This window comes from Epinephelus lanceolatus, chromosome 12 (genome assembly GCF_041903045.1).
Source record: "Epinephelus lanceolatus isolate andai-2023 chromosome 12, ASM4190304v1, whole genome shotgun sequence".
Lineage (NCBI taxonomy): Eukaryota > Metazoa > Chordata > Actinopteri > Perciformes > Serranidae > Epinephelus > Epinephelus lanceolatus.
Window position 1 is genome coordinate 15935889 of NC_135745.1, and position 26302 is coordinate 15962190.

General features: G+C 39.7%; 2 protein-coding genes across 5 annotated transcripts; both read right to left on the minus strand.

Moving 5' to 3' along the window:
- Positions 1–65: 65 nt before the first annotated feature.
- LOC117272155 (uncharacterized) lies at positions 66–10563 on the minus strand. 2 transcript variants are annotated; one of them, XM_078173014.1, is made up of 6 exons: positions 10502–10563; positions 4043–4354; positions 3660–3947; positions 3010–3126; positions 2578–2621; positions 66–1436 (listed from the first exon to the last, which is right to left on the minus strand). In XM_078173014.1, the coding sequence occupies exons 1-6, from the start codon at positions 10548–10550 to the stop codon at positions 1254–1256; spliced, it is 993 nt and encodes a 330-aa protein (XP_078029140.1). In that variant the 5' UTR covers positions 10551–10563; the 3' UTR covers positions 66–1253. The 2 variants fall into 2 exon arrangements, with proteins under 2 accessions (XP_078029140.1, XP_078029141.1); XM_078173015.1 differs by lacking the exon at positions 2578–2621 and having other exon boundaries at positions 1253–1436.
- A 271-nt stretch (positions 10564–10834) lies between these two features.
- On the minus strand, positions 10835–25942 carry LOC117272540 (ATP-sensitive inward rectifier potassium channel 10-like). 3 transcript variants are annotated; one of them, XM_033651518.2, is made up of 6 exons: positions 25581–25942; positions 17441–17786; positions 15387–15598; positions 14951–15082; positions 14631–14808; positions 10835–12882 (listed from the first exon to the last, which is right to left on the minus strand). In XM_033651518.2, exons 2-6 carry the CDS (start codon positions 17784–17786, stop codon positions 12488–12490), a joined length of 1263 nt encoding a protein of 420 aa, XP_033507409.1. In that variant the 5' UTR covers positions 25581–25942; the 3' UTR covers positions 10835–12487. The 3 variants fall into 3 exon arrangements, with proteins under 3 accessions (XP_033507409.1, XP_033507410.1, XP_078029145.1); XM_033651519.2 differs by lacking the exon at positions 25581–25942 and adding an exon at positions 23251–23400; XM_078173019.1 differs by lacking the exon at positions 25581–25942 and adding an exon at positions 23251–23385 and having other exon boundaries at positions 17441–17754.
- Positions 25943–26302: the final 360 nt, after the last annotated feature.

A 26302-nucleotide genomic window follows, 5' to 3' on the forward strand; every position in this document is an offset into this window, starting at 1 on the left:
ACTCTGGTATACTGAACTCTGAGGAATCGATCAGTGCTGCTGTGATAAGAAACGCACTTGAAACACTGAATTCAAAACAATATATTTGTATGGAAAAATAAAACATTTAATGACACTTTCAAGCTTGTTCCAGCATAATCTCTGCTGTGGATGTTAAGAGCAGCTACAAACTTTGCATAGCACACTTTCCAAGCCTACTGGGATTATTCCTATAATATCTGTATAAATAACTAGCCTAAATGTTAAAAAAAAGTATCTTTTTAAGAAACTGAAAAATCTGAATATATACATATATACATAGGCTATATATATATATATATATATATATATATATAGTTTTACTAATTTGCCTCATGTTGAACAAAACACATGGTGTAAACACACAAAAATAAATTAATTCAAGTCTTCAGAAAAAAACAATAAACAGTAAAGAAAATGTAATTTTGTTCCGATGGCCCAATCTTTGGTTGTGATACTATTAGCTGAAAGTTATGCCACATAGCACACATTTATTACATAGCTTAAAGAATAACATAAAAAAATACAATAAAATAATACAAAAATCCTGCAGCACATCACTTCAAATCACAATAATCATGTGAGACCTTGAAAGTCACATTTACACACTGTATACTACAGCTTGTTAAAGAAGGAGACATCATTTTGTCCATCATCCTTAGACACAAAATTCATGATCTTCTTCTGAAGCTTTTAGACCATATGAGCTGAGTTTCAAAGGTGGTCACTGCAGCGAGGTTCCTGTGTGTCTTATAATGGTTGCAGTACTTCTGCACTGCATTTTTACTGTAATACAGGCTAAGGTTAACGTCTGAACAGGTGAATAAGTGAGATAAAGGCTCAACCCCAGGTATTCAAGCTTGAACCTCCAGGGGTAACTAAAATTTGTTCACTTTTTCTCACTTTTTCCAAATTGATCTTGACCGTATCGGAGAATTATTGTCAGTGTTCAGTGGTTCCATATTGGTGCTTCAGTCATTGAAAGGAAATGTCCTCACCAGTGCACACACCCAAAACTCCTTCAAATGTTTCCACATTTTGGGGCCTGTTGAACATGAGAGTCTCTCTCTGGCTGAGCTGACACAGAGAGCAACTTCTGAATGTGTGTGATGCAGTGTTTTACAGTCTATTCGTACCAGTGCAGGTCAGGTAAACATAAACATCGACAGCTTGGGCAACATTTAAATACAAACTAGAAATTGTGGCAAGTGCAGATTGTGAAATACAATTCCTGATTATTTTTTTAAGGGCTTGGCCGACTTTTCCACCTGAGCATACAGGCTCTCTGGCAGAGTTGTGTCTCTAGTCTCTGTGGATCTCACAGTTCCAGTGTGAGGCCCCACCGTGCAGTATGTGGAAGAAAGCTCTGAAACATCACGTGTTGGTCTCTGATCTGGTGGATGGGCTGTAGCTGCAATCTGGAAAATAAATCATACAACCTTTTTAGCATTGGTTGCTTTGTTTTTACATTACACCTTACCTATAATGATGCTATATTACTGTATTAATTTGAAGTAGTCTCACTACAATAAACAGCAGCACTTATGATTTTTTCAAAAACTAAAGACTTTTGTGTCATTGACTCCAAAAGTAATGAGTCTGTTTTTCATAACATTTCAGTTCATTTCTTTCTAAAATGCATGCAATTGCTATAAAATACATATTTAGGTGTGATTAACAAGAGCAGAATAAGTTGTCTCACTGTATCTGAAAATAATCCGTAGTTAAGTACAAATGAACCGCTTGGCCGCCACAGCCCAGAACGCTGCAGTTAAAACAAAAGCACATGTAGAAAGCACAGAGAGCACTTTGACATGACATAAAGAACACTGCATTTAGAAAAAGGCACTGCGAACTACAGTCTTCTCCTTTGCTAGATTTGTTCTAAGAATGAAAATTATGTTTGCAAAAATATTAAACACTGAGTGCAGCTTTCACTTGAGACTCTTCTGCTCTCAATATTTACTGTGTAAGAAAATGCAGAAACACACTTTTGGTTCACTAGGAAGTCACACGAAGCTTAAATTAACTGGTGTTTGCCAAAAAATGGAAGCAAATTGTACTTTTGATTCTAACAATGCATCAAAAGGCTAGAAAACTCTAATAAAACACAAGCAAACAACACATACGCAGCATAAAGAAACACAGTCCGGTGTTAGTGGACAAATTTCCAGACGAGACTTAAGCAGCAGGTCTGGATAGATGGATCCTAGTGTATCAGGATCATTGGGTCCAAACCACTACATTGGAGTTTAAGCAAGCAGTATAACCAGTGATGTGTGCATGTAGCAGGTAGGAACAAGCAGCAGAACCTGGAACAGCAGATAGATGCAGAAGTTGGTGTTGTGAGAAGTGACAGGTATTATACAGTAAACAGACCACCTTGTCAGGACAATGTACATTGGTGTGCATAGGGATAGCTAACAGAAGTATTTGAGGCTCCAGTTTTTGATTTTGAAAACATCTCTTAATTTTGCCCGTTTCTTAATTGCTCACAATCTAAAACTCTGTTCCTGTGTCAGGCAAATTTGGGAGAGTGATGTTTTTAAAAAAGCTTACCTGGGGAATTTCATATACTGTATTTTCCATGCTCTCATTTTTATCTGCAAAATACATGTTGAATTGCTTTAGTTTACATTTCATTCTGACAGCTTGACCTTTTCTGCTACTGACTGCATTACATTTACATTACTTGAGCTGCAGTAACATCGAGTCAGATTTTGGGTGTGTCTAAATTACTGTATATTCACACAGCAGCACACTTAAAAGCCTCTATGTGTAGGGTTGGATATTTTGTGATGTTGGTGACTCCTAGTGGTTGAATCAAAAAATGTGCTTTGGCAAACAGGATGTTAAGAATGAATGACCTAAAGCATAAAGCCTGCACCAATTTTTAGCTTGTCTCATCTGTCTACAATAAACTCTGGTAGACAAATGGGATTTTGCAGATTTTACTTGTAATCACATGTTAAAATGCACAGTTTGACTTACCTTTTCGTCTCTTTCGATAATAAAGAAAAAGCACAACAGCAATAGGGAGCAGAATGATTACTAAGACTACGATCACAACCACAGGGACAGTAGCATTGTTGGAGTGTTGTTCAGGATCTGTTAAGAAAAACAAAAGCCAGATACTACTAAGCCAGATACTACAGATGATTGTGGAGTTTCAACCTCTTCAACAAGGCCACCCTGGAAAAATTCTCACTGACCAATTTTGTTCTGGCTTGATGACCTACAAAATATTAACAATTAATGTTTGCCAAAAAATAAGCCTAGTTATTTTTCCTGTTCAAGACAGTGCTGAACTGCAGTCTACTGTAGACTATCTACAGTAAAAAGGTCATCTTGAGATGAGGACAAAAATAGTTAATAGGGTTTGCAATGTAAACAGTGCTTTCTAAATGTCAAACTCACAGTGCTTTAATTTAATTCTACAACACTTAAATCCTATTACCTACACATCCTAAAAGACAATAAAAAAATACATACATATTTTAACCATGTTTGTATCAAACCCAATATATTTATAATAATAATTAATCATAACAATAATAAATAATATTTATTTCTCACTTTTAACTTGCTACAGTCCAAACTGTACATTATTGTTAGTTGGCTGATTTGGCTTTCAGTCTTACCATCATGTTTGAGGCAGAATTTTTCAATCATTTTAATGTCCTCAGTCCGGCTGACCTGGTTGCTATGGTTACAGATGATTGAGTCATTCAGGTCCAGGTAGACCTGGAGAGAAGCACCAGAGGTTGTGACCTTTGATTGCTCTCCTCCCTCTTGACTGCAGGTTTTGGTGTCACATGTAAAAGTGCTGTTGATGTAAAAGTCCTGTGTTCTGCAGGTCACAGTGACGTTACAGGGGTTTGAGCTGTTAAACACAGAGTCCACTGTCAGGTCAACTGGAGACACTGGATCTGAGGAGGGAACATTTGAGTGAAACATTTTAGAAACATGACAGCAGAAACTCTCTACGGAGTCTCAAAAACAGAAAGTGCTTTAACAAACCAACCTTGGACTGTGACCTTGTATTCAGCCAGTGTTTGGTCTCCTTCAAGCCTTGACACTCGTGCAGTATAAACTCCACTGTCTATATGTTGCAGATTCTTCAGATTCACAGAGTAGTTTTTCACAGGAAACTTGAGTCTTCCAGTGTAATTAAGAGAGACTACTGGATCTCTTCCATGTGCAAATCTCACTAAAATGGCTGTTTTCTTAAAGTTCCACTCAATGAAAAGAAAATCCTTAAGACCATCAGCATTTATGACCTCCAGAAGCACATCCCCTCCCTTCTTCACAAACACAGGAGTCACAGCACTGGACCCTGTAAAAACAGTAGACACATCATACAATAAAAATCACAAAAAATATAGTTTTTTGGTCAGTACTGAATGTTACTCCATTCCCAGCACACTGAATTATGAATTCAAATTTAAGTAGCTTTTCGTGGTTTATCAAGGGTTGGAAATTGTCTTTAAATTGTATTGGCTTTGTCTCTTGTGTCACAGTTTGTTTCAGGATAGAGGAGTTTAACTGAAACTAAGCCCACTGAGAGTAAGATGATACTCGGTCTTTATTTTTATTTTTATTTCTGCTCTTTCTGTTCCTCCCTCTAACCCACACTATTGTTCACCAGCTTGGACAGAGGGTCAGACTGTGAGACAGTGAGCGGCTGTTTCCATAGACCAGAGGTCTTCAACGCTTTTCAGGCCAAGGACCCCCAAACTGATGGAGAGATGGAGCAGGGACCCCCTACTATATATATTGTATATTAAATTGTGTTTTATATGAAACTGGGCTTAGTGCCATGTATAAACGGTTATTTTTATTGTGCATTCAATACTAAGCTATTCAGATAATACACAGGTTCATATATTCATGTTTTTATTTTAACCTCTCTAACTCCGCGCTCTCTCCCTCCTCTGTTAAATGGTATGTCACAGGCGCACTACGTCATCAAACCATGTGATGTTTGGTATCGCCGGATTCAGGAAGCTCTCGGCTTTTCAAAAATATCATCGTTTTTCTTTTATTACTTATGGATTTCGCACCAGAGCAGCCAAAACACACGAAGTCCAAAATCGCGATGAGTGGTGACAGGATTACTCGCGATCTCATGCGGAGCGGCGAGTGGAGACATAGATCTTTTATAAAAGGTAAGAGTCTCACTCCTACCACTATTTTTGGCTGAGATATACCGTCTAGAAAGTGGGATCATAACTTTCACGTTTCATATGGCTTTATTTGGTGATATGTTATGGTGTTTCTGTCATAAACAACATAAGCTATCATAATCACACCTGATTTCAATAAGGTACGATGTTTGAAGCTGGCTGAGTGTTGTTTGATCACTGATAGTACTGTTTTGAAACGGAGTGAGCGCTCTGTCATTTGGAGCTCCGCCTGGATCTTTTCATGGAAAAAACACTGTAGAATGGTCATACTTTGAGCAATCTTCTTCAAACTTGAAACAAATGTTCATTGATAGTTTGCCTACAGCCCCACAGTGTCATTTACCTGCTCAGATGAAGCCACAGACAGTTATTCATCCTGAAAATCTTTTTTTTTTTTTTTAAGGCAAAATCTTCATCTTTTTACTGACCCATTACTGAGGCCCATTACTCTGTCTCTGTATCACCTAGAGTGTTTCTAACACTTTCACAAGAAACTTCAGAGAGTTTGCTTTCTGGCAAGACCTCATGCATGCATGTAGTCAGAGCGGTTCAGAGGCTACAGTCATTTTAATTTGGGTATGTCATTTTAGGCGTTTTCGCTACAAAATGGGGGTGGAGTGCTTAAACATGTGCAAGGTACAGTGAGTAGGGTGGCCTTGCCACTGCCATTTATAAACACATTTTGTCAGCTGATACCAATGCCAATATCACTGTCTGTCAACTGCATGATAATCGAGCATGCAAGCTATTCAAATTGACGTTTCTATTTTAAACATAAATGTGGAAACAAAACTAAATGATGGCCTATTAGTGCTAGTGTTGTCACCATACTAAAATATCAAACTCGATACCGATACTAAGGATGGTACTTGATACTTGATACTATTTTCGGAAAAGAGAGAGAAAAAGAAATACCAAAATTACAGGCATACATTGCTTTTTTTTGTTTGTTTGTTTGTTTGTTTAAAAAAGATAAAAGTCAGAACATCACAAAAGTAACAGCAACAACACAATCTTTAGGTCAGGACTATTCAATTACAATTTCAACTGTTCAAGCCTCTTTTTAGACGGCCGTTTTTCCGGCGTCTTTTTGTAGACGCTTCTTTTTAGACACGCGTTTTTGGGCGCACATAGTTAAAATATTTTCAACTTTATGAGCGTCAGACGCCAGGAGCTAGCGCGCATTGCATAAGCGCTTTCAGCGTTTCAAGCGTCTTTGAAGCGTCCGCGTCTCTAGCATCTCATTTCTGTGTGATCACCCCCAATGCGTCTCAAACCAGTTCCGGAGGTTTTTAAAAGTTACACAAATGTTATCTATCGTAAAGGCTAAGAGATACATTAAAATTCAAAGCGGAAATTACACAATGTTTTCAAATCTGTGTCTGGATTCACATCTTCATCAAAATATCTTATGCACCAACTGATGACAATCATCAGCCTCTGCGCCGGCCTTCCCGGCTCCTCCCAGGTGTGGCCTCGTAAATGCTCGGTCACTACAGAACAAAACTTTCATCCTAAAGGATTTGTTCTCATCCCAGGAGTTGGATTTCCTTTTTGTGACTGAGACTTGGCTGAATGTTGGTGAGTCTAGTGCTTTTACCGAACTCTTACCGACCGATTGCTGCTATTTTAACTCTCCGTGGAGTTCGGGAGGAGGAATAGCGACTGTTCTTAAGAGTAACTTTCAATATAAGCAGATATTCCCCTTGCCATCCTTTGCCAGCTTTGAACTGTGCCTATCTGAGCTGGGACGCTCTCATACAGTGTTGTGTGCCGTGGTCTATCGGCCTTCCAAATACAGCAATGACTTTATAAAAGATTTTTCTGGCTGATAGAATGCCGAAATATGACCGTGTCCTTATTGTTGAAGATTTTAATGTGCATGTGTGCTGTCCAAATAGCTCTATGGCAAAGGGCTTCTTAAACATGATTGACTGTTTTAATCTGGTACAATCTGTATCTGGTCCCACACAAGAACGCGGTCACACACTTGATCTTGTTTTATCACATGGTTTGTCTGTTTTTAACCTAGAGATCTGTGACGTCTTCTTTTCTGATCATATGCCTGTGTTATTTGAGGTTGCCCTCAGCTGTAATACAGTAAAACCTCACGCTCCGGATCGCCGATGCCATATTATTAACCCCTCCACTGTTGCTCATTTCTCAGCTGTGTTTAATCAAACCTATGTCATCCCTGAGTCTGGCTGTAAAGATACTGAGACTCTTAATTCACGGTTTCTTGATACCTGCCAAGCTGCTATTGACACTGTGGCTCCATTAAAGTTCAAGCAGCCCAAAACCAAATCTGAGCCCTGACTAGATGACATGACCTGTCAGACGTGAGTGCGGTAGAGCTGAGCGAACGTGGAGGAAGGATAAGCTGCAGGTATCCCTTCAAATAGTAAGGGACTCCTGGCGTCAATATCAGTCCACTGTGAGAGAGGCCAAAAGAGTTTTGTCAAACTGTCACAAGCCTCGTATTTTATTCAGCACTATTAATTCTGTTCTTCATGCACCTCAAACTGTCTGGTCTGAGACCTCTCCTATTGTCTGTGAATTTTTGAAATTTTTTCACTGATAAGGTCGCTTCCATTAGGGCTCCGATTCTACCTCCTGCATATGACCCCTCAGTCTCTGTCTCCTGCCCTGTTGTTTTTGACATGTTTGAGCCAGTAACTCTGTCCTTTGCCCAGGACATTGTTGAGCATTTGAAGCCCTCAGGTTCTCCATTTGATGTTGTTCCTCCCCGACTTTTTAAAGAGGCTTTCCACACTGTTGGGCCATCTGTACTGACAATTGTAAATAGAAGTCTTTCCTCGGGTGTGGTTCCTGTAAATTTGAAACATGCAGTTGTTCAACCTCTAGTCTCGTGTAGTATCTGACGTGCCATATGTTATGTGATGGCCTGGGTCTTTCATGATCAGTTAGGGGCCCAGGTCAAGGATAGATAAGCTAGGTTGAAAGGTTGGATTCCATCTAGATTGTCTCTCTGTCACCTGTCACATTTTGTCTCAAAGTTCATCAAAACAACCGACCTATATAGGCATGGTATTTGGAGCTGTTTTTCAGAGCAGTTCATATTGGCTTCGAACGCTCTCTCAGGCAATCTAGATGCTTGATTTGATGCTGTACTTCTTGTAATAAATCTTTTCTATATACAAGCAAGACGGTGTCAGCAGAGTCTCCTTCATCACCTTCACATCATCGCTATTTAATAAACAACACTTGCCACCAGACAATCAGAGATCTCCCCCTTCTGATAGTCTGGGGACACTCCTTTCTAAAGTGTGTTTAACACACCGGAGAAAACGGCCGGCAACAAAGCAACGCCTCTTGCATTTTTGAAAAGGACACGCCCTCACGGAAATGTGTGCTCCCCCTTTTCTCGTCCGCAAGAAAACAAACACACAGAGAGCTTGAAAATGGATGCCGAGAGATTTAACTCCGTTTTATCAAACGTGTGCTCAATCCACAAGATTGTGGAAATGAAGGACTTACAGCGACTTGAGCCATTTTGTACCGCTACACGTGTTTCTAGTCGGACTATGTTTACGAGCACAAGAGTTGAGCGAGCCACCAAAGGACCGCCCTGCGGATTTACTATTGGTTCTGCAATGTAGGGAGTTTTTTTAAACTCTGAAATTGTCCGCCCATCTAAACACAAAATCAGGGAGAAAGACATCAGTCTTTAGTTAAGCAAAGCGTCTAAAGACTGACTTGTGAGTCTATTCAACCTCTGATTAAAAAGCCTGGTCTGGATCCTGCAGTTTTGGCTAACTTTAGACGCATTTCCAAACTGCCTTTTATATCAAAAATAGTTGAAAAAGTAGTCTACTCTCAACTGATATCCTTCTTAGATGAACAAAACATTCTTGAGGTTTTCCAATCCGGTTTTAAAATCCTACACAGCACTGAAACAGCACTTTTAAGAGTTTTTAATGACATCTTTTTAGCCACTGACTCCGGTCATTGTCTTGTTCTTGTGCTTTTAGATCTGACTGCTGCTTTTGATACTGTTGACCATGAAATCCTGATTTCTCGCTTGGATCAATGGGTGGGCATTGAGGGTGTAGCTCTGCAATGGTTCAGGTCCTATTTAGCAGACCGTACTTTCTGTGTTAGCCTTGATAACTTTGTGTCCTCCACCGCCCCTCTATCCTGTGGGGTCCCGCAGGGCTCAATTCTTGGCCCTCTTCTTTTCTCCCTTTATTTATTGCCACTGGGCACTATACTCAGGAAACATGGAATGTCATTTCATTGTTATGCTGATGACAGTCAGATCTATGTGCCTCTTAATAAGAATGATGCCTACTCTATTAAATCACTGCTCAGTTGTCTTGATGACATTAAGGCCTGGATGGCTTTGAATTTCTTAAATTTTAACAAAAAAAAAAGACAGATGTGATGGTTTTTGGCAGCACCTCTGTGACCCCTCCAGTAGATCTGGGTCCCCTGGCCCAGACCGTTAAGCCTACCATCAAAAACTTAGGGGTTACAGTTGATGCAGACCTTAAGCTCGACAGTCAGATCAAGGCTGTAGTAAAATCGAGCTTTTTTCAGTTGAGGCAGCTAGCCAAAATAAGGCCAATTCTTGATTAAAAAAAAGCACTTTGAAACAGTCATCCATGCCTTTGTCACTACTCGGCTGGATTACGTGCTTTTGCTGTTGCAGCTCCAAATCTCCTTAAAACCCACCTCTTTTCTTTGGCTTTTAGGAGGACGTTGATTTTATCTGTTCTTACATATGCTGCCTCGTGTGATTTGTGTATGTTATTGTATTTTATATGCTATGTTTGTATTTTGATTATGTTATTTATTTATCTTGCTGTACAGTACTTTGGGTCTCTGTAGTTATTTTAAAGCACTTTATAAATAAAGTTGGATTGGATTGGATTGGATCATTTTTTTGAAAAATAATCACCCTCTCATCATGCAGTATTTGAGCCTTGTACAAGCATAAACAATGCAAACTAACTAAATGATCAGCTGTACTTTACTTCTTAAGACTGAAGATTAATCTCCAGATTAGCAACAAAGAAACACAAACAGTTTTGTGACCCATGGCTAAGGGGTGGGTAAATAACTTGCATAACTATAAATCTCAATATATCTCAACAAAAGTTTACTGAGAATTGTATATATCTCTCAATATCATATAATCCAAAAATTAGCTGCAGTCAAACATTAAGTTTCTGATCTATTTTCTATTGCTGAAATAGTGCTACACTAGCTACAACATCTTTGATTTAACAACAAACAAAAGTCAATTGACAATATAAACAAAATAAAGTTGTTACCTTCTGAATGCAGCAGAGTAACGGCAAAGAGAAGTACGATGAGCTCCATTCTGCAACATGTGTCAAATCAGGAAGTGGTCTAGCTATTTGTGAGCCTCTCAAGGCTCACGGGGAAATTACTCTTCTCTCTCTCATTCTGGACAATATTACAACTGTTACTACAAGAGGAAAGTCCAATTTCTTCAAAATTTATTTTTTAGTTCTTTGAGCAGCACAAATAAAAGTATGGATCATGGTAAGCATATAGTTCACTGGGTGCATAGGGTCTATGCTCCTCTACTCTACTCTACAGTACCTGCCTGTGTAAGACATCAAACAAAATATGGCCTTTAATAACTCATAATCAGCTTTATTAAACCACTTTTTTAGAGAGAAGTGTCTCATATGATCTCTCCATTGGCATTTTAAACACTAGTAACATTGCAGAGCTTGATGTTGGTTAAGAAAATGTTACATAGACATGCAATTTCCAACATATTCATATCCATCATACTCACCCTTGCTTCATCATTGTCACATATTTCCAGCAGAAAAGAATCACTATAAGTGATTTACAAGATTACTCTCACATTCTCATCACTCACCTCTGGTTGTCCTCCTCATGTTCTTGTCATCTTTAGTGGAAAATAAAAAAGGGCTTCAACAAAATGTTTAGTGTTAATTTGACAAAGTTAGTATCTCAAAAATCACATGGACATACAGAAGGCTCCTACTTCACACAGAAAGCTCCTGATGTTAACAGTAACCTGATGGGCATTTACATCCATGTACGTCCAGCAGCTGTATGTGATGATCTCAAAACATTATCTCACTTGTATACGTTAGTTAGATTAAAGCCAGTGAGACAGAGAAACTGGAATTCCAATTGTCTTTGTAGGAAGGATGCATCTTAGGTTTATCCTAACTGCTTCAAATCCAGTGATATTTATTGTATAAGTGCTATTAGTAGTATCAAAAACATATCTTCCTATGGTAAGGCTCCAAACAAAAGCAGCTAATCCTCCTAAGGTGCAAATGTACATCATGTACTTACATAAAGTGCTAACTGTCTCTCTTGAAACAGCAGTAACAGTCACACATGAAATGCCCACACCATTAAGAGACACAGAGCACCTTGAACTCAATATATTCATCTGAAGTTTGTCTACATTCCAGTTGTAGTGCTACATTAGTTAAACAGAAAGTGCTTTATCTAACATATTACAGTGCATTACCATGTACAACATATATAGTTGTCATTCTGTTTATCGTCTTTAACACAAGTACTTCCGTCATTTTACAACAGGAAATGTAAAAATATCCGCATGAGAGTGTTGCAAAAGAGTTGGGGGTGGGGATTGTATGAGCTCTATATGAACTGGTTTAGCATTAGTGTTTTTACAGTAATAAAAGCAAACTGAGCTGAAACTCAAATATGACTTTTTCCAAATGTGTAAAACATACACTGTGTATTCATTAACCACATTGTTTGAGAGGAAGTATAGGAAGTTCTACTCTGTCTGTGTGTTTCCTGCCCCTCGTTATCACACTAACCTTACTTCTACTCTTGACATACAAAAAACCACACTCATATTGACTGACACAAGTAGGAGGACACAAACCAGACGAGTGGGGTTTCTGTCTTCTCAACTGCTTGTTTAGTTTCTCTTTGTTTTTATGTTCTCTGCACAAATAAATAATCTTACCTGTTATTTTCTTAGTTATAAAAGTGTGTACAGTATATGTGAGGTCGCCACACTCAAATGTAAATAGTAGCTGCAGTTTGGAAGTGTGTTAAGCTGTCATATGAATTCAGTCAAACCAGTGTAGAACATGTATCTTCCCAGCAAACATATAACAAACTTGGAGTTGACCATACAGTACTCCAGTAGTCCATATTTGGTGCTACTGGGACCTAGATATCTTTCAGAAGTTCAGAACAGTCTAAAAAGAGTCACCCAAGCTGTTATGACACCGAAACATTCCCTTCTCAACCATGTCGTCTGGTCACACGTTGCTGATGCGAACACTGAGAGCAGTGTCTCTGACCCGGCCACGTTCGTCCCCTCTCTCCCTGTAGCTCTGCTCCAGACGAATCTTCTCTGGATCGGATGCCTCGGGCACAGTCCCACCCCCGTTGCTCTGGTACCCATGCTGAGGGCTGGATGGTTTGAAGATGGGCGTTGTCTTCGTCTTGGCCACTTTGTCAAAGAAGGCAAAGTCCGCTATGTATTTGCCCGATGGGGAAAGGGAGACTACGGGGGGGAACTCATAGCCCCAGAGAATCTCATCCGGCAGGTAGGAGGTTCGGACCTGGCAGGTGGCAGAGGTCGGTTCAATTGTAGCACTCATGATCACCATCAGCTCAAAGTCTGCCAACTCTGGATCAGTCCAGCCCCCGCCTGGTGGAGGTTAATGAGAAGGAGGAGATGGGGTACATTACAGAGGGGTGTAGAAAGAAGAGGCAGAAAATGAATGTACAAAGCAGAGTTTTTATTTACTGGCAGTGCTATAGAGGAGTGGTTCCCAACTGGTCCAGCCATGGGGTCCAGATTTCTCCTTAGTCATTAGTTCAAGGTCCCACTGTTTGATATATTCAGCATCATACTTCCATTTGGCCATGTCGTTGAGCTACTTTGCTGTCTCTGTCAAGTAGCTCTCAGTCACTCACTCTACAGCAGAAAACAGCACTTCATAATAAAAGCTTAGTGCTGGAAATGTACTGTACTTAATAATAAGGTTTTACAAACTTGACACATTTGCGAGTCAATTACAGTCCATTCAAAATGAGCCCATGACCCACTTTTGGACCACAACCTGCCAGTTAGGAACCACTGCTAGAGAGTAACGTTGTGAGTAGGTCCCCATGTTGTTTGTATCTCGTGAATGCTCACAAGGATGCACTTGATACAAATGCATGGCAATGGCTCAACACTACTGCACTTACCAACTGTTTGTATGCACCAAGAAATATAGCAATGCATCATTATCGGGAACAAACAAGTGCTTCACACCATTTGAGCTCCCAACCACTAAAATAGGAACTATATTTCTGGTTTGCAGTTTACCATTTTGTCATACATTTCTCAGTAATGAACTCCTTCTATGTCAGAATTCATTACTAAAACTCTAACCTTTTACGGTGAAATATTGGTGTAACTAGCATGAAGCAAGTTTATTTCAGTAGGCCATAGATACCTAGAACTACAATAAACTGCTGCATTGCAAGACAGTATAATGCTCTGCAGTTAACAAAGAAGTGCAAACACAATGGTGCAAGGAGTAAAAAGAGATGCACATAGGCAAGAATGTTCCTTTTGGCAGCCCAGTCACCAGTAAAATGTTGATATTGCACATGTCTGCAAATCATGGATGTTACATTTTGTAAGTATGGCATAGTTCAGGTTACATGTGTACAAGCAAAATTTCTCATGAGGAGGAAGAGGAGATAGTGGATGGCTTGACACCAAGGCAAGGTGGCTGTCAAGCAGATGACAGAGTAGTTTTTGTCGCAACAGCAGCAGGAGATTTTGATGCAAATATAGGACGCATCTAGCTGTATCCAGGGCATGTCCCACCATGTTTGTAGGGGTCAAACTGGGTATTTTTTAGCCCAAATGTAGTGTTTTACTAACCCTAACCAAGTGGGTTTTGTGCCTAAACCTAACCACACATTATCCAGAGCAATGTCACCACTTAAAAAATGTTAAGTTTTGACATATACACCACATATAAAACATTGAAATGTAACATATCTCTGGTTTGTGGAAACAAACTGGATGGTCTTTGGAGGCCCTACAGACACTCAGTGCAAAAGTAGCTTCAACACACCACAAATCAGCCTTCATTACCAATGGGCAGTGAGAATCTATGTTGGCACTCTCTGTTAGCACTCTTTAGCTTTAACTTAATTATGCACAGAGGAGTAGGTAAGGGAGGGCTCCTAGCCAGAGGGCTGTTGTCAGGTCCAGAGTGGGAGACTGGATTTTGCAAAGCAGCACACGAACCAGATACATATTGAGCTTGAAAACCAATCGTCATAAATGATTCTGTTGGTGCTTTTTGCACTAACTTTTATCTTTGTTGCCAATCGAGAGCCACTGACCTTGCAATACTGCACCAAATCTCCTGCCCTCACCATCAAACTTACCTTTGGCTGCCCAGGCTCGCAGGGGGCTGCTGTCATCAATGAGGTGGTAGAAGGTGAGGGGCAGGATGAGGAAGGGACTGTCACTGGATGTGTCCACTTGGAAGGGCACGTTCCTCTGGTCCAGACGAACTGTCTCACCCTCCTTGGTCAGAGACGTCTGGAGCAGTTTTCCAGTCACCTGGGGGGGGGCAATGTGCATACACATGAAATCTATACATACTATATCGTGACCTGTTTAACGTCACTGTCAATGCATTTAGACAAACTAGTATGGTGGACATATGTGCTAATCTGTGTTCTTTATCTATACGCATACTTACCTGACAGCCGAGCAGGAGACTCTTGCGCATGTTGGCTACCCTGATCATCAGGCAGGGTCGGCCTTCGTGAGTCGACACCACTGCATGCTGGCTAAACTTCACTGTCTCACCTCGCTTCTTTGGCCGTGCAACCTGAGCAGAGAAAGCTCAATCAGTCCTGGTTTCAGCCTGATCATCTTTGATAAGGGTCGTGTAAGAGTCTTCACTCAACACAGGAACAGATGAATGCACACTGCAAAGGAACTGTGTGCACTCATGCTTTAAAGTAGAATAACACACACCTGCTTTTACGTGAAAATGCTTTTAAAAAATCAAGCCTGTTTTATATTTTCTGTGACAATACTTGATAAAAAAACCGGCATGGATCTATGTATAAAGCGGTTCTCTATTTTCACTGAGTCTCAATTTGCAGCTGGATGTTTTATGCATTGGCTACCTTGGCTAGGAAGGTACCAGTGATGAAGATCTCCATCAGCATGGTGATGACAAGCTGAACAATGAGGAGGATGATAGCAGCTGGGCACTCCTCAGTGATGCAACGGAAACCATACCCAATGGTTGTCTGGGTTTCCAGGGAGAAGAGGAAAGCCCCCGTCAGAGTCTGCATCTGCATCACACAGGGTGTGTGGTTTGATGGGGGGTCGAACTCTGGAGGAACATGGTTGAAAAGGTGACAAAAGCTTATTCTTATGACTTATGTTAACAAAACAAATAGCAGTTTGTGTACTGTTGTTTGTTTGTTTTTCTTTTTACTTCTTTGCACTTAATTATGGGATGTTCATCATTCTAATATCTTGAAATCTAAATATTTCCAGAGCAGAATATCTATAATATGTTACTGATATGCAACAATAGATATCACTTCTACTGTCAGCAGCACTAATGTTTGATCTTATCATGGTTAGTTTCAGTTCAAGTTCTTGTTCAGGAAATATAATGAACACTTTGAAATAACACTAATCAAAGTATATACATGGATTTAAGTGTATTTTAATTTTACAGTGCATGGTTAGTGTTAACTTATTGATACGGCACCTACAAAAATGAAGTTACAAAGTACTTCATATCCATAAATTTAATGAAACAGTAGATTTAAAAAAAAAAAAAAAAAAAAAAAGATCAATCAGAAAGACACATGAAAGAGATGGCTGTTTTAAAACAGCTCTTACTGTTTCCAGCAACCCTTGTAATACCCGCTGCAGATATGACACTACACCACCACGCCACCATATTAGTCATCTTATTCTCTTCTCACGTATGGTTTGTCAACTGTGTTCACACTTTTTTTCTGTTTTCTTTGGTGTGAAGGACGCTGGAGATGTTTGCTTGACTTTGTTATTTCATCATGTCAAAAGTCACATAAAAAGAGGTTTGGCAACATGAATTCTGTGTGATAGGCAAAATATTTTGACATGTTAAACCTGAGAATTTTGCTTTAACACATTAAATATTTATGACTCAATAGCCAACAATCATGGTTTAAAAACTATCTTTGGTTATTATTAACTGACATTTTAAAACTTAAAAACTCTGCTTTATGAGGACTGTTTGGGTGTAGTATGATCAGATTTGACTGACTGTGATCAAACTACCTCTCAGAGTCTGATTCAAATATTGCTAAATCCTGATGTTGAGCCACAGATTTTGTTTTAACTCACCCCTGTGCAGGTATTTTCAGTTTTATTGCTGAGGTTTTGAGATACGAGATGAGAGCAAAGAGAAAATTTGATTTTCTGCTTTGACCCTCAGGGCCCTGACACACCAAGCCGTCAGCTGGCCGTTGGTCAATGTCGGGCCGTCAGCTGAGTGTCTGTCACCCTAGTTTTTTGCAGCGCATCCTGTACCTTGTCTGCCTTTTTTCAGCCAATTCAGTATGTTGAATCGACATTGGAGATGGCAGAGCAAGTTGGTGAGTAAAATCCCTCTGATGTGGAGTTCAGCTCAGCGCACAAGAAGAGAAAAGTAAGAAAGCAGACAAACAACTCGAGTCAAGAGGGCCTGAGACTGAAACAAACTTGTGGTAAACATGAGGTAAAGGGTTTTTTTTTTGGTTTTTTTTTGCCATTGAGCTCTTTAGCCCAAACGGTGTGGACCTATGCTATGGTTCATTAGCACATGGTAGATATTATTTGTTCTCTCATTACTGAGTTGCATTATTGATGTGCTAACAGGCTAGCATCTTGGAGGTGCTGGTATACAGAGTTATTTCCTCTCACACAAGCATTGAATGTATGTTAGTTTGTTGACTTTAGTCTCTGCAGTGTGTTCAGGTGCAACTTTTTGGCCAAGACAAAGGTAACAGGAGGTGATACAAACTTTCATTGTCACTAGTTCTTTGATGTCAGTTTGGTGTGTCTGGGCCTTAATACAGTGAGGGTGAAAGGAGTTTTGTTTATGCTGCTCAAAGCTCTCGAAAAAACAGTGAAACAAGTTTTTCTGGGAAGACACATTTAACTACCTGTAAACCTATGACACCCCCCAAGTCCTCACCAATCAAGTCTCCATGCACGAGTGCCACTAGATACCACAGCACCCCGAACAGGAACCAGGTCCCTGCAAACGTGGCTGTGAACAGGAAGAACTTGTAGCGCCATTGCATGTCCACAAATGTTGTCCAGAGGTCACGCATGTACAACGCACTTCGCCCGCTGACGTGCTCGATGCGCACGTTGCTACGTCCATCTTTGGAAAGGACACGCCTCCTCTTCCTCAGAGTCCCACCTCCACTGGATACACCACCACCCAGTAAGGGTTTTAAAACATCTGTCTGTGTCTGGGAGTGGCACACCTTCTGAGGAGAGGAGCTACGAGAGGACGGAGGTGTGGCAGATGTCATCTGGTGAATAAAAAAAAATGGAGGAGTTAAATCATTTCTCTGATTAACTTGTTAACCAGACAGTGCTCTTAATAGGCTCATTTGAGATTAGTTTGGGGTGGACTGGGATATCCTAAATTTAAGTTTACTGACAGAGGTTGAAAGGACTGATACATCTTACAGTAGTCACACCATCAGCAGTGCCTCATGATCTCGGTCACTTCCTGTAGCATGTGGGGAAAGCTAAAAACCTCTCATGATGACTGTTGGTTTCCGTTACTCACCCTGCAGCCACCTGCTCTTAGTCTCATGGGAAAATCATCTCAAGTGAACCTCATAATGTTTGAAACTAAACCTGTGACTGATGTCACAAAATGAAATAAAACTATTAGTAGACTATTAGTAGTGAACACCAAACTGTTCTGAATTGTAAACTGGAGATTACAGTTTTAACAAAAGTCAAAACAACCCTGAAAGGCCACGCACACCCACGCAAGTGTTTTTGAATTTTTTCGCAAATATTTCAATTGAAATTTGAACTGTACTGGGAGTTTCCCCACAAAATCAAATAATGATATGCTAAAAAACTGGGTAATAGCGGGTACTTTTTCTGGGAATTTAGAGTAGATTTTGCCAAATATTTTCTGTAACCCTCACAGCTGGCACATCAGTATGTCATCAGAAAGACATTGGACTCTAACGATGGACAGACGTTAAATTCTGGTTGGAATGAAAATCAGGTTACCGATATTTTAAATATCTAATTATGTTGAAATTTCACTTTGTGTGGATGCTAACATTTTGACATTTTACAGACGTTGGGCTTTGTTCTCCATACCTTAAGACTAAATGTCATAATTCTACATTAAGATGATGTTGGCATGAGGCATTTAGAGGACGTTGGACTTTGGCAAATTGACAACACAACTTTATATCAACAAAATATCAATGTCACCTGTCGTCAAATTGATGTTTGCATTAGACATCCTAACATTGAAGTTTGGTCACCTGATGTCACCTACCTAAATTCAACCAAATATCAATGTCTAACGATGTTGGTGGCCAGCTGGGATGTATTCAATCTAATCATCCAGAATAAGTAAAAACACCTGTGTGGGTGCACTGTGTGAGTGACTCTCAACCTTTTGGCCTGTGTTATGAAATTTTAATCAATCAATCAATCAATTTTATTTACAAAGCCCAATATCGCAAATCACAATTTGCCTCACAGGGCTTTACAGCATACAATTGAAATTTTAGGGATTATAGGGATGCCAGTTCGTCAGTAATTTGGAACCAGAAAATCAAAAGTGGTGGGTCAAGTATGACCACCAGAGCTGATTCTTGCAGCCTGAGGGAACTGTCAGTCAAGGCTAACGACCCCAAAACATAGCTCTCTTCGAGCACTAAGGTCTGAGTGTGCTTAAAACAAACTATGTAGTACAACAGCCAAAGGCAGGGCCAAAAAAACTGTCATATAGATAGAATGAAAAAGAGAAGTTCAAATCCTGCCAGTTTCCCACCTCTGTACACCTGGCCTATTGCTCCGAAAAGTGGACATGCTTGTTGTGTGACGGGTTGTGGAAATTTACGAAAACTGTCTCCCTATTACAACATGGGGAAATTTCAGGAGGGGATTTCAGATGCTGTTTGATTTGTTTTAGGCTCTTGTTTGCCCTTAATAAGCCCTTAATAAGGGCAAACAAGGATAAATAAAAGACACACTAGATGAGTAACATAAGCTACTAAAAGACAATCATGTCATGGGAAGAAAGCTGCACAACTAGATGTTCTTCAATTGATTTCAACAACAATTTTTTGAGGAAGAAGACTAGTTTCAACATCTAAAGCTGTTTTCTTGCATAGCCACACAATGTGAAGCAATTGCCGCTTGTGTTAACCACTGTTTCAGAATATGCACCTATTGCTAGGAATTGTTCTTCTCTTTTTCAAGTATGTTGAAGTACTCAAGTAATTTGTTTAAATAGGTTGGAGGCTAGAAAAATTTATTTATTTGAGGGTTGGATATGTGCTGGTTGGATCATCCTTTTTGAGAAGAAACAGCATGATGGAGACGGACAACTTTATTAAACATTATTAAACATCTTCCTCTTCATCAGCTTCACAACAACAACACTTCCTTGTTCCTGACTCACATGTGACTGAACTAACCAATCACAGACTAAGAGGACTTAGACTGAGGTATATTTGAGAAAAACTAGAGGTAGATTCAGCAGGCTATTGTTACTGTTTTATGGTCACCTATGAAAGTATTTAAATATGTAAATGTGATACATGTAACATGTAAACCGTTAACTATGTAAACAAAACTCACTATTGGCTCAAATATATGAACTGACCTCAACTGTGAATCATACACAACCATGGAGATTAAGCACATAATAATACCTCTGAATGTCAGTGACTCATTTTCACAGAATCTCATTGTTGCCCCATGAACCACCAGGTTTAGAACCATGACAAACCATGAAGCCACACCAGACAACAGTTATAATGAAACACTGCGGTGAGACAAGAAAAGAAATAGTGTGTGTCAGACGTGAACTTTACTGGTGGCCTACTGTCTATTCAAATATGTTGTTAAAAATGTTTTAAACAAGTGAAAAGGTTTTTAGCCACACTAGTGTTCGTTGCTCAGTCCACCATGTTGCTCCAGTGAAATATCTTACTAGATGAATTGCTATGAAATTTTGTACTGACATTTATGGTCCCAAGATCAATAACTTTGATCCCCTTACTTTTCCTCTAGCGCTACCCACAGATTGAAATTTAAATGCCTCCAATACTTTAGTTTATGACCAAATACATGCAGCATAATGACATTCCCATCAGCCTCAGCTGTACTTTGTGTTCACTGCTATTCACGTAGTGTTACAGGATGTTACCATTGTCACTGTGAGCCTGTTAGCATGACAACCACTTGCATCTTTGCATTAACTTGACTGTGAGTGCAAACAATTAGTTTTTTAGAGAGAGAATTTAAAGCCTCACACATCTGCATGTCTGTAGATTCTTGTTCGGTTTTGATCACAGGATAAAGAAGTGTGAACACCAACAAAAATCACTTCCTGTTTAGCATATAAACTTTATGATCTTTACTGACATATACAGACGGAGATTATTTGATAAGCATTTGTGATATCTGCAGGGCTGATTCTGAGCTCGAACCACAAGACAAACCCCACTGTTGTCTTAATGTAGGGGGAAAATAACAATTTTCTCACTGTAATATATGTGTTTTTAGTGCTTTACACTGTGGGATGTTTGAGTGAATGTGTGCCCTTGTCAGAACATTCAGATGCAGTCCACCCGTCACACACACACACAGACAGTTACTGTATCTCCACACATCTGACACGCTCACTTACGTCCAAAAAATCATGTCGGCCAGTAGGGAGAGGAAAACCCACAAGAGAGGACGATAAGGAAGAGGAAAGAGAAAAGAAGGAAGAGTAGAATTAGAGTGAAGATGCACTGCATTAACTCCACAAACCCTCCACACAGAGTCTCATTTGTCAGCTGGATGAGAGAGAGGAAACTTGAATGAATCAATTAAGGTGAAAAAGTCTTTGTTTGAAACTCGGACGTTTATCTAGATAACTTTTTTTTAAGGCTTTACTGTTGATTCTAACCAGCGAGGCCTTTAGTGGACAAAGAGTGAACTTCTGACTGGTAACTGGAGAGGGCGGTAAGAGTTTGGTGGGACATGTTCCAAAGTTTGACTTTCTAGATGCCCTGCTCAGAACGTTTTTTCAGTCTGACACAGGGGTCCTTTGGCAAGCTTTCTCTCAGGCGTTTTTTTTGCTGCGGCTTTATACTCTGGATCCTCACAAGGTCTCTCTGTTCCTTTTCTCACACACATTAAAGTAAAACATACAACATGAAGTTCGCAGTGCACTAAATGGCAAAAGGTATATGAGCATCCTACCGTTACACTCATATGTGATTGCTGAATATCTTAATCCAGCTTACTCCCCTCTGGCGTCAGGCTTTACAAGATTTTGGAGCCTGGCTGCAGAGATTTGCTCCCATTCAGCCACATAAAAACATATTTTAGTGTGCTGTTTAGCTGTAAAATGAGACTGTCTGTGCCACCATGTTGAAAACGGTCCTAAGTACCAAGCATGGAGCACCCGCTGGACCAACTTTCTCATTTTACAGCTAAACAGTGCACTAAAATATGTTTCTCAAAACATATGAGGTGAGAAATAAGCAATGCAACTGATCTGTGTTGCCTGGTTTGACAGTTTAAATGAATTTAACAAGCAGTGATTGACAGGATTGACAGCTGGGTTAGAGACTCCTCGCCTCTGATTGGTTGCTTTCAATGACATGCAGTAATGCCTTTCAGTAACGCCAAAGCCAGAGGAGGCAGAGGAATATATGTCACAGATTATCTGTCTCATTTAGTGCTGTGTGATTATTGTGACACTTTTCAGCAAACACTTTTTGACAGTGGTGAATGGGTTGACAAAGAAGATAAAACAAAGGTCAGCCAAACAAATTTATTTTCACTTTTCTCTAATCTTTGCTTTTATTGTGAAATATAGGATAATTTTTTATCTCTTTTGTCTTCACACAATAAATGAAAAACTCTGGGAAGTTTGAGAAAGGGAAATCTCCCTTTTGTGAAGCATCTAATAACTTATGAAGAGACAACACACATTGTTTTTGTTTGTTTGTTTCGTTTTGTTTGTTTGTTGCTGTTTTGTTGTTGTTTTTTTGAAAGAAGTCACAAGTAGGTACTGACCGAAAAGATTTCCGCACACTAATTTCTATGCAGTGTTTCACTTTATTCTCGTCAGAGCATAAATCAGAGCATAAATCAAAAGCTCCAGATGAAAGTGAAACGCTGCATAGATGCAAGTGTGCAGAAATCATTTCATATGTAGAAATAATAGGTAAATGTACTTTCCAAGATTACTTTCCAACAAGGAACATGCATTTCGGCTCATCCCAAAGGTGTTGGATGGGGTTAAAGTCAGTGCTCTGGACAGACCAGTCAAAGTCTTCCACACCAGACATGAAAAAGAAACATTTCTTGCCTAACTTTGTGCACAACTGTAAAAACGTTGATCTGACTTTCTGTATTGGACCAAAATGACATGATCAAAACTGTGAAACACAGCCAAAAAGACCAGGGTGTCTATACACTTTTGGCCATACAGTGTGAATCAAAATAGCTTCTATGCAGTGCTGATTATGGATTACATAACTAATCATCTTTAATTACATCACACTTCTGTGATTATGCAAGGGTGCGCCCCTCGAAAGCTTCATAATTACAATGACACCATTGAAAACTTCACGCTTTGTACTCTGCATCGCCCTCTCACCCAATCTTCTGACACACTCACATGCCCCAGAGGAGAAAACACAAATTCCACTACAGGCATGTATCAGATAACTAATAGAGCAAATGGGAGTAAATGAGAGTGAAAAGAGGGAAATATTTTGGACCAACCTCTCCAGCAGGATGTATTCCATCTCCATGGCAACGCAACAACTTTACTGTACTGCCCTGCCTGAGTGAGCCGGATCCAAAAACTGAATCAAAACTTTTTCTTTTTGCCAAACAAAGGGGCGCTGGATGTTTCCCTGATCTCCCTCTCTCTCTTTCGCTCTCTTTTTTTTTTACTTTCCTCTTTCTCTCTCCTTCCTTCTCTTTCTCCTCTGTGTACACAGGAATGCTTTGTTAGGAGCTGAGATAAAAGAAACAAAAGACGCCATTGACAAAAACGACTCTGTGCCCATCCATGTATGTGTGTGTGTGTGTGTGTGTGTGTGTGTGTGTGTGTGAGTGATTATGTGAGAGTGGGATTGCAATTACATGCGTATTTCTGCGTATGCGTGTGTGACTGTGGGCGTTCATGTGTGATTTTGTATGCATGTATGTGTGCTTGTGTGCAATTACTTGAAAAAGGGTGTACAGTAATACGTGTATTTGTATGTGTGAGAGATGAGTGAAAGGAGGAATGAGAGAACAGGGGAGAGGAAGGGAGAGAGAAAGATCTGTGACAAAAGGCCCTCGTTAGTATTCTGGAGTGAAGAGTATTCCCCCTTCACCTCTCCCTCTCTGCCCCCCCCCCCCCCCCCCCCCCCCCCCCACACACACACACACACACACACACACACTTTTTCTTTCTCTCCCCCCTCAGTTTGTTTCATTGTTTAGCTTCCTTTCTATCTCTTTTACCTTCTTTAACCTCAAATCATTTCATGTCACCAGTATTTCCAGTCGCACACCAAAGGGTAGTGGTGAGGGATGTAGTGACTGTAAACTTGCATAAAAGCATAAAATGAATTTGCTGAATTACCAAAAAGTGCTCCAAACAGGAAACTGATATAAGTTAGGAGATAGGGTTTTTAATGATGCATGAATCACTTCTTGATTTACTGATTTGATTTCGAGACTGAAACACACTGACTCTGCACACAATCATTACCGATCAAAGCATAATTTAGCCCAATGATAAATGTCCATTGTGCTCCTCCAACATCTCAGAAATTTAAAAAGAAGTTTGTATATTTTTGGTCATAGTTTACCACTCTTTCCATTACTATCAGTGGTGAAGCGGTAGCTGATGAGGTGGGATTACCAGGGAGATGGGGAGTAGAGGGAGTAGGTATACTCTCTTATATATTCCAGTGGCTTTTTGGCTGATAGTTGGGTATACTGCAAACAGACAGAAAAAGAGGTGAGTATACCCCCTATACCTGTGTATACCCTCTGCTACACCACTGACTACTACACTGCAGCGAACTGCACAAGAGCTGTAAACCAAGCTATTAATGAAACCATTTCCCCCATCTCAATGACCAACTTTTTTTTACAATAACTTAAAGAATTGTTCAGTTTTATTTGCTGCATTTGGACAATAGTGTGTGTATTTCACAACTACGGGATTTTGAAAATTGATAATATGTGTCAAATCTGAGCTCTTAAATAGGTGCTTATGCTTCATTCATCGCTGACATGTATCCTGTTAAACGTCTACAGATGTCTCTGCATCAAATAACACATGGGGTTTATTTAGAGGGCAGTTTTAAACTTACCACAGTTCATTATGGGGCTGTACAGGTAAACCATACGCTTTGAAGTGGAAGCAAGTCAGTGGTCATCAGGAGGAAAACAACCGAGATCTGTTTTTTTTTTTTTTTCTTAAATTTCATGTAGCTTACATCATTTTGATGTTGCTTACTGTCAAGTAATTTGCCTATTAAATATGTCCATTTGCCTAAGAAAATGAACATTATACCCCCACAGTTACGTGTTGAATGATTCAAGGTGATGTGGCTTCTGTGAGTTATAGATGATTCGTCAGGAGGCTTTGCCATTTGCCACGCCGCTATTGTAAATAAGACTTTCTTCTTAATGACTTGCCTGGTTAAATAAAGGTTAAATTAAAAGTAAAATACAAAAGAATTTCACAGTAATTTAAAAACTTACTTAAAAAACTTAAAACTTGAAAAGATTTACAAGATATTTCTTTAAATAATTTGGTTAACTAGCTTTTTACAAGTGAAATATAACAATTATCAGTGGGAAAATGCAATATGAATACACATATTAGTTATTGATTAGTTAGTAAATGAAAATAAAAACAAAGAAATAAAAAATAAAACACAAATTAATAACAAATCAGAGCTATATATCAGTACTACGATATGCACAAAACGTAACTGTACAAGAAAGATTTTTCTTTTCTTAAACATATTTTGTTGTTGTGCAAAATTCTTTATTCATTTCTTATATTATTTTCATTGCATTTTCTGAGAAGTTCATTTGCTTACCTTTACAGCTGGGATTGCAATCTAATTGACCCGTGCAGAGAGGAGTTAGGAGCCCGGAGCCTCAGCCTTTGGTCCACATGTCTGCTTTGTTGTCATACGCATGCTCACACAACACACAACTGGGACTGTAATTCTTCAGGAAGAGTAACTTCAGCAGTCTGCGTCCTACGACACTGATACACCATTGAGGAGAATTATGGAGACAGTCATTGGCTCACTGGGCTCCTGCTTCTGACCCAAAGCCCTGGTGGTCTCACTGCTCGCAAATTCTTCCCAAACAGACAGGACTTGGCTTTATAAGAGGCATCTCTCCCTCTCTCTCACTTTTACTCTTTCCCTCCGTCTCTCTCCCCCTCACTCCTGAATTCTTGTTGTGTCCTCCTCACATCTCTGTAATTGCTGCAATAATTGATCGCCACTCCCCCTAGTCTCAATTTAGAATCAGAATAACACAAGAGACTAAAAATGCATCATACTGTGGCCTTGAGATGTGGGCTGAAAGAGTTAGGGTTCAAATATTACTTTTTTGTCACCATGTTTTTTTGCATTTGCTGTTGCATCATTCGCTCACCTCCAAATGTACAAAGTGTGCACAGAAACTCACACATAAATAGATACACATGTTTGGGGCTTCACATGCACATTCTCCCGAAATGCACTCTGGCACACAAGCACACGTCAACAAATGGCTCTAACAGACCACCCCCTGCAGCACACAGACA